The 9,278-nt window shown below is 39.7% G+C and overlaps 1 protein-coding gene across 1 annotated transcript in view; it reads left to right on the top strand.

The window, feature by feature from the left end:
* LOC118406137 (tensin-like) overlaps window positions 1–9,278 on the top strand; it is a gene marked incomplete in the record, with an annotated part of 215,441 nt that overhangs the window by 135,066 nt on the left and 71,097 nt on the right. Inside the window, 2 exon segments of the mRNA XM_035806003.1 lie at window positions 348–409; window positions 4,146–4,213. Of these exon segments, the coding sequence (XP_035661896.1) occupies window positions 348–409; window positions 4,146–4,213 (130 nt within the window).

Here is a 9,278-nt window from a genome sequence, read left to right as displayed (position 1 = left end):
TTTTTGTTTGTATTAATTTTTTCACTTACTTCCAGCATTGAAATTATTTTGTCATCGGCACTATTTTTCTGTGTTGACAAATGCTTGATGCCTTGACTGTGAAAAGTAACAAATATATCAAAATCTCACTTGCCCAATCAGGCAAGTAGGGTAGGACATCTGCTTGCCCGATTGGCACTTTCACTTGCCCTGGACAATCAGGCTACTGGACTTGTCCAACTCTGAGTTTGTCCCAGAGCCAGCACCATTATATCCAATAGTAATGAACTAGAAGTGTACGCTGAATATCTTTGAGTTCATGTGAAGTATTGAATATCAACGTTAACCTTTCTTTCCTCGTTTTGCAGCAACCTCCAACAACTTCAAAAACCATGATGTCCTCACATGTCCGCCACAAGGGGCCAACCAAGTAAGTACTCAAATGAAGTGGCAGTTTATTTGGCATTTGTAATAGTAGTAATGCTAGTTCACCTTTATCCGCGGGGTAACCTATATCCGATGTGTTGCTAACTAGGGTATTCTGAGATATGGTATCAAGTCGATGGACGGTAGTTTCAAATTATACTATTTTCAAGATATTGCAGTTTGAAACCGTCATCTGTCGACTTGATTTCCCTAATACATTGTTCTTAAAAAGCACTGATAAAGGTTACCCTATGGATAAAGGTGAATTAGCGTTAGTAGTATCCAGTATTTGTATAGAGTAAAATTTTTCAGACTGTAATTTTCAGCTTTAGTTTGCCATACCCATCTTGTAGTTTAATTTTTGTTCTCTGTTTTCCAACAAAAGTTTATAAGAATATTTTGTTTAGTAAGTACTGTAATTCACTTTGTCTTCTCAGTAACAAACTTTCACGGTCTGAGAAAATTTTAACTTGTCTCGGAACTAAATGTTCACGGTGAACAAATTATTATGTTATCGTCACCAAGACGAACTTTTTGTTATCGATAATGATACCCATGAACATAAAACTGCATTTAAAAAGTCAGGAATTACAGTACTCAAAATGAAATTTGTAATAGTTGTAGTAGTATCCAGTATTTTCATAGAGTAAAATTTTTCAGACTGTAATTTTCAACTTTGCTTTCCTATACTCATACTTGTGGTTATATTTTTAAATTATTTCTCTGTTTTGCAACAAAAGTCTATAAGAATATTTTTTAAGTGTGTTAGTATATATATGTGCATGTCAGTATTTCCAGTTTAAGTCAGGCCACTGGCTTTTTGGTGCAAGCTTAGTGGAAATATATCTGAAAGTGTGACCAACCCATTCTCTACTGTGTCAACTGTTTAGCCCCTGAAGAATCTGAACCACTTAACTGCCTTCATTTAAACTTCATGGTAGCGGAGGGTTAGCAAGGGGATTTCAGAACTCTGCTTAAGCAATTTTCGGTCAGGATTATTTTCAGAGAGAATTTTTTGTCGAGAATGTGAAGAAAACAGGTCAACAAAAAAACACTAAAAAAGAACAGTCAGACTAGAGCTTAAACTTGATCTGCTTGGAGAGTACATGTACATGCTTAGTGACTATATAAAGATATGTATTTGTAATCTATAATCTATGTATTTACAAATGCCTCCCAAAAAATGCACTTTCAGATTTCACAAAGACGATTTACGCACCTACTAATTTGAACCAGGCCCTAAACTTGCCCTAAGTCTCGGATTTTACCTTGTGAGACCCTGTGAGGCCCTGTGGCAATCAGGATCCTCCTCCAGACAAGATGTAGTGTGTCTAATTGCTGGTTACAAGTTCACCTGGGGCTGATGAGTTCCATGACTTTGGGATTCTGTGTGTTGGGTGGCGGGTAGGGTCGTGGGAATGGACTTGGACCACTTGTCTGTCATGGGTTGAGATTATAGGCCACTAGGGGTGGGTACCAATCTCCAAGCAGATCCTACGGTAGCATAAGATAGTATCAAAAGCTGGAAAACCAGTGGAGTGCTGTTGGACCACACAGGAAAATGCGGGAGGAAATTGTGTTCCATACCAGTTCACCCACCTGTGAAGTTGATTAGAAGAAGTGATTTATAATCGTAGGCAGCCGCAGTTTGGTATTATAATTCAATTAGTTAACTATGCAGGGATGTAGAGCATGACCAAAAGCCCCCATGCCTAGGAATTCCAATTTTACCTCTGGAATTGAAACTAATTGAAGGATACAGGAAACAAATGCTGTGTACTTTTGCTTCTGACTGAAGTTTGTACCTATGTTTGATTCCGAGCTCTCTTCATAATTTCTATTCCCTACTAACTAAAGCCATGGGTATATTCTCTGATTATTTTAATATGATGTTGAAATGCTTTCATTGAGAGATTTAACAAGTATTTTTGTCATGTTTTCCTGTCCAGAGACAAGAGAAAAGTAATTAACATGCATTGGCATAATACCGGTAGTAAGACTTATACCGGTAGATTAAAAGTACTGGAACTTAAAGAGATCTACACATGCAACAATAGTTATTTCTGAGCTGTGCACACTTCAGATATCTAGGTGTCCAATACATCATTTACAAAGCATCGATAACAATGCATTCGAAGACAACAAGGCCAAAAGTTTTCAGTATCTTTTTCGGGGCAGGCAGCTCGTCGTGGGACGAACACACTGTCACATTCATTGCCAAATTTATAGATCATAATTACACATGCTCATGGCACAAGACGAACATGATTCAACAACAATCTTGAATTTCCGTTGGTGACCTACAACTCATGTAAAAGTGTGAAGAACCGTTGCATAATAGCCCGGATCTACGACTGAATGGGCAAAATTGAACGTACGCAGCCATTTTCCCGCCATTTTTATATCTACGCTAGCAGTGAAGTGTTACGTCATAGCGGTTGTGACGGACAGAAGTTAAATGAAAATTCTTGACAGTATACGTCCGTTTTCTCATGACATTTTGTATGCTCATGCAGGTTTATGTTTTATGCATTTACTGACAGAAAAGTAAGGAACATCAGGATGTATAAATGTACATAGCGGCAGTTAATTGTGCCGTGTTTCTTCCTACCGGTATTTTTTACCCCCTCCCAACCACGCACCCGTTCGCCGTGTAATTCCGCGGCGTGTTACAATTACAATATTACGCTTTTAGCAGGACAAGAGTGGCAGAAAAGTTACACAGAAGAAGTGGCAAGGGTAACCTATAACAGCAACATGTAACTGGAGAAAAGGATGCGTTGACAATTTGTCAAATCAGTATGGCTAGAGAAATCGTCGTAAACGTACCGGTATTATGATAATAGATGTTATATGTAGAAAGACAAAATCTGCTGATTTTAAAATGAATTTTGAAAAACCTTTCCTACAAGTACAAAGCCTTTCTGAGCAAAGCATCTGTTAGATAATGCTAGTTCACCATTATCAATGGATTAACCTTTATTTAAAAAAAGGGTATTTAGAGACAGTGGTTTCAAATTACAATAATTTCACAATTTTGCCGCTTGAAACCACCATCCATCGTCTTAATATCCCTTAATACCTGCTTTTAAAAACCACAGATATAGGTTACCCCAGGGATAAAGGTGAAGTAACATTAACTGTGTTGGGCAGGAGAAAGCAGCTTTACCTAATTGTAGCATACCTGTGTGCCCATGTGTGACTCCCCTTCACTCTGGTGATTTCTGCTGTGTTTTGGGGTCAACAAGCCACGGTCGCCTCCCCAGGATACCCGAAAAACATGTGGTACAATCCGCATTCCGATATCAAGGTTACTGGCAACAATGGTTTCTACCATTACCAAAATGGGGGGTGTTTGACTTTTTGATGATGTTGTTCTGTTGAGCTCAGAAGTCAATAAACCAAGTTCGCCTCCCCACGATACCCGAAAAACATGTGGTACGATCCGCATTCCGGTATCAAGGTTACTGGCAACAATGGTTTCTACCATTGCTGGTATAAGGGTGTTTGATATTTTGATGATGTTGTTCTGTTGAGCTTAGAAGTCAATAAGCCAAGATCGCCTCGCCACGATACCCGAAAAACATGTGGTATGATCCGCATTCTGGTATCAAGGTTATTGGCAACAATGGTTTCTACCATTACGGATATGGGGGGTGTTTGAATCTTTTATAAATGTTGTTCTGTTGAGCTCAGGTGCGAATCAAAATGAATGACTGTCGATATTTTCGTCCTCACAGGGGTCGCGGCCAGTATGGGGATGACTCCTTCGACCTTGACCTTACTTACATCACAGAGAGGATCATCGGTAAGGATATCTAACTCCTGCAAAACGTCAATAACAATTTGTCTCAAATGTATCATTATTTGGGAGCAGTGACAGCTAGAATTATGGTATCAGGAAAGTGTAGCAGGCCAGAATGTACCAATCTACATGTATTTACTAGCCAGGGGTAACTCTAGTTCACCTTTATCCGTGGGTAACCAATATCCGTTGTTTTTAATTTGAAAACAGGGTATGTTGGGATATCAATTCGACGGATTGTCTTTTCAAATTGCAATAGTTTGAATCCACCGTTAGTGGACTTGATATCCCATAATACGCTGTTTTTTAAAGCAACGGATATACTAGTACATGTAGATATATAGGTCACCCCACGGATAAAGGTGAACTTGGGGCTAACGTATATTCTTGCTTGCTACACTAGCACAGAAGTGTGTATTTTTTCTACACTAAGCTATACAAGTTTAGATGGTGTGTTGCTTTTTGTGAGATTGACTAAAGTTCAAGTTGTTGTTCTGCCTCAGTCTTAGACTTGACACTCAGACACTACTTAAGAAATTATCAGAATGATTCTTCTCTTTGACAACTGCCGTAGGGTTGAGATGATGCAGGTCTGCCTGTCAAGGGTTTTCAGCCAGAAGTTGACAGACAATATAAGATATCAGCCTATAGCTACTTTGCATTTGACAGAACTGACTTTCTGTGCATTTACTCCTATTTAGTTGCACCTTTAGGTCACTTGTGATGTTGCCAATGCTATATCAATGTGCATCAATTTAGCGTAAAGATTCTTATCGATGAATTAAGATAGAATAGAATTGTAAGGAACATGGATAGATTGAATTCTACATATGAGTTTTGGGGGCTATATGGATGACATTATCAAGTTTTATTGCCCCTAATGTTAGGTGCTGTCTGAATTTAGCCAGGAACCCCATGCAGACCCTCTTTTCAGACTGGTCAGGGTTTTCCGCACCATTCCGAAAACCCGTCAGTCAAACCAGTTGTGCCAGAATTATCCAGTGTTTGGCTATTTTGACTTGAAGCCAGTCCAGCCCACTGGCAAGCTTGGCAGTCTGTAGACCCTATATCTGTCATCAACTCACAACAGTCTCACATGATATTGCACATCTGCAGTCCTGCTTTTCTAGAGCGGTGCCAAACTTTACCTATCTGTTTATCAAGTCCCGGTCAAGTTTTCTTGCAGAGCATTCCCCCATGACTCTACAGTATACCTGCAAACACTTGAAGCACATATGTGAAATGTTTAACCATACATTTCGGCAGGAAGATTCTAGAGGTAGGGAAGCACAGTACAAGCGGTGCCAAACTTTACCTATCTGTTTATCAAGTCTTGGTCAAGTTTTCTTGCAGAGCGTTCCCCCATGTAGAGCAGTATACCCCCAAACACTTCAAGCACATGTGTGGAAATGTTTAACCATACATTTCGGCAGGAAGATTCTAGAGGTAGGGAAGCACAGTGCAAGCGGTGCCAAACTTTACCTATCTGTTTATCAAGTCTTGGTCAAGTTTTCTTGCAGAGCGTTCCCCCATGACTCTACAGTATACCTGCAAACACTTCAAGCACATATGTGAAATGTTTAACTGTACATCTCTGCAGGAAGATTCTAGAGCAGGGTTGTAGCCAGCACCCATCCTTCCGTCCTTTGACGGAATTTTGAAGCTTGGGAGAGAACTAAATTTTGCCCATTTCGTCCTCTGTGACGGACAAAAATCTATTTGTAAAGATGTAATAAAAATGTCTCCCTTGTGTAATTTTGCACCAAACAGATGCCGTAGAACAGCTTAGTCTACCAGCAAACTTTTCACACCTCTAAAAAGCAGGAACTATCATTTCAGAGGGTCTAGATTTCAAAATTCGCCTTCAGCGCTCAATAGGATTCAAAATCAAGGGGACAGAAAATTATTTCAGGTTGGCTACAACCTTGTTCTAGAGGTAGGGAAGCACAGTACAGCCCAGTGTTGTAGCCAGCCTGAAATCATTTTCCGTCCCCTTGATTTTAAATCCTATCAAGCGTCGAAGGCACAAGACGTCAAGCCAATGCACAATGTTCCTAAAGGGGTCCTAGGCATGCTCTCTGGGAAAATTTTGAAATCTAGACCGTCTGAAATGCTATTTCCTACCTTTTTAGGTGTAGAGTTTCTGGTAGACTAAAGCTGTTCATCTGTTTTGGTGACAAATTACACAAGGGAGACAGTTTTTTATATCTTTACTGACTTAACATATAGATTTTTGTCCATCACAGAGGGCGGATTGGGCAAAAGTTTTTTCCGTCCCCAGCTGCAAAATTCCGCCAAAGGACGGAAGAACAGGCACTAGCTACAACCCTGGTACAGCCAGACCAAGCTGCCAAGTCTATCAATTTGGCCTGTAGGGCCATTCGTCATTTACTGTCACCCCCCTGTTGTTTGCGTTGTCCGCTGTGGCCTGGTTATATGAGGAAAGGGTCTCGTAACTTTGCCAAAATGCAAATAAACTTGTCCTCCATATGTCTTGTGTCTGTCTTTTACAGACAAGAGACTTTTCATTAGAAGAAAGTCTGGCAAACACCATCTCTGACTTTTTTACTTTGCAGGGAAATCCCATTTCAAGCCTTACCAATGTAAATGACTTTTTTATAGTTGCCATTTGACTTCAGTAGTGAAGAGTTTGTTCAGTTTTGCTTAGACTTTGTGTAAAAGTACATGCCCGGAAAGTGAACAATCGGAGAGAAAAATTTTGGTCTCTGGTCACAGTTTGTGAAATTTCAATATAGTGTACAGTAAAGCTAGTTCACCTTTATTCACTATATCTGTTGTATTTGAGTATTTAGGGATTTCCAGTCAACAGACTGTGGTTCAAACTGCAATATTTTGTCATGAATACATTGCAATTTGAAACCACCGTCTGTCAATTTGATATCCCTAGATACTAAAATTTTGAATACAACGGATGTAGGTTACCCCATCCATGGATAAAGGTGAACCAGTGTTACATACCGATAGTTCATTTTCTGATTCAGAGGTGAAACTGTTTCTCTATATCTAGACAAGACCAGGATAGGAGCTTCACAAGAGTTCTCCCTCTTTCCACGTTTGTTTCCCACACGTTGTTCACAGATGTTTGCTTTGCTTCTCTCTGTGAGCTTCAGTGGATCTCAGCAACAGAAAATGCCTTTATACACAACAGAAGGATCTCACGCTTATCAAGTTCGGAGTTAGTTGTGACGAACTTGAACCCAACCCAACACTGTCAGCAGGAAAGTTTGTTTGGAGGACTGCACGCTTCCTATCATTAGAGAAGGGTCTCACTCGCTTGACTTGCGAACAGTCGGAGGTTTGGGCTGATTGAAACACAGGCTGTCACTGAACAAAGGAAAGAGTCAAGAGAGTCTTTTAGCGTTTTTTTCTTCTTTTGACCAAATCGGGTACTCATACTGATAAACATACTGCTGACAGGATGTAAGTGAGGAGTTAGAGTTCGATAAATTTGACAGCTGTCAATCACTCAGCAAAGTCTGTGGAAAAGAATAGAGGTTTTGGTAAAAGAAAGAGGCTTTTATATTTTGCTGTTTATTCAGTTTAGGAAGGTTGCCACACATACATGTACATTGAATTCACTAAAAAAATCTCAAGCTGTCCTGGCATTCTTAAAAAACATATTGAGTTCTCATGGATGAAAAGAAGAAGAAAAAAAAAACAGGTTACGTTCATACATATTCAATCCCACATAAAAGATTGTTAGTTAAACAATTCAATTCCAGGCTTTAACTATTTGCCAACATGTTTATATTTTCTCTCATGATGAAACTGAGATTCTCATTTGGGGCTCATAACAGAAAACTAGACTCACACAAAGTCTTGAACTTCAGCTTTGGTGGGTCTTACCTCCATCCACCATACATGTAGATCTATTCGTGATTGTTGTATTATCTTTTCTACTGGTGAATTGTAAATTATTTTATCCTAACAAGATTTAAATGCCATGTATGTTCTAAATCTGGCAATGGCCGCTGACCAGGCATAGCATGCTTTATCAAGGTCACACAGGTCATTGACTTTTGACCTTCCCAAATTTACACAGAGGGCACGGTGAGGAATTCCATCAGGAGGCTGCTTGGGTTTCTGAGTGACCCATTTCGTCAGCACGACTGACTAGGCAGATTTCCTGTTACTGTCTTAGGAATCCCAGACTTTCAGCACTTAGACATGTTGAATGGTCATGGTTATCTTCAATTAGAAAGACTGTAAGGGAAGACTTATAGTGAGTGTTGTAGTGGTTAAGAAATTGAAGCTGTTGTGCTGGTTGAATCAGAAGCCAGACTGATGCGCAGAACAGAAGAAAAGCAAATCCAGAGAAACACACCTGACTCAGTTTAAAGATCTTCTCTATATGTGACAGAGACTGTCATTCTCACATTTGGTGCACCTTCAATTAGAAAGACTGTTCGGGAAGACCTGTACCTGTAGTGAGTGTTGTAGTGGTAGTGTAGGAAATTGAAGATGTTGTGCTGGTTGAATCAAGCCATGCTGATGCACAGGACAGAAGAAAAGCAAATCCAGAGAAACAGACCTGAGTCAGCTCAGATCTTCTCTATATTTGACAGTCATTCTCACATTTGAATGGTCACTATCAATTAGAAAGACTGTAATTAAAGAGGAAACCTGTAGTGAGTGTTGTAGTGGTGAGGAAATTGAAGCTGTTGTGCTGGTTGAATCAGAAGCCAGACTGATGCAAAGGACAGAAGAAAAGCAAATCCAGAGAAAAGAATTCTACTGAGTCAGTTTACAGATATTCCCTATGTCATTGTCGAATATGACTGTTTAGCTATAGATGAAGCTGTATGGCTGATATCTATTAGGATTTTACCATGGTCAACACTGACGGAAGGAGGCCATATGCTGATATAGTGTGTTGGTTGAGATAGCTAGTATTCTGGTGATTAGTATAGTGAAGAGTGAGCTATCAAAGTACTGTAGTTTAACAAAGGTGCTTCTTCTCCAAGTGGGTCAGTTTGGCATTATAGAAGGCAGTGGTGGATTCTTTGTTGTTGTTGTGATCAGGTCGGGTACTTTTGTGTCTTATTAA

Source organism: Branchiostoma floridae, chromosome 18 (genome assembly GCF_000003815.2).
Source record: "Branchiostoma floridae strain S238N-H82 chromosome 18, Bfl_VNyyK, whole genome shotgun sequence".
NCBI lineage: Eukaryota > Metazoa > Chordata > Leptocardii > Amphioxiformes > Branchiostomatidae > Branchiostoma > Branchiostoma floridae.
The sequence above is the reverse complement of the archived record's forward strand: the minus strand, read 5'-3'. Positions and strand labels throughout refer to the sequence as shown.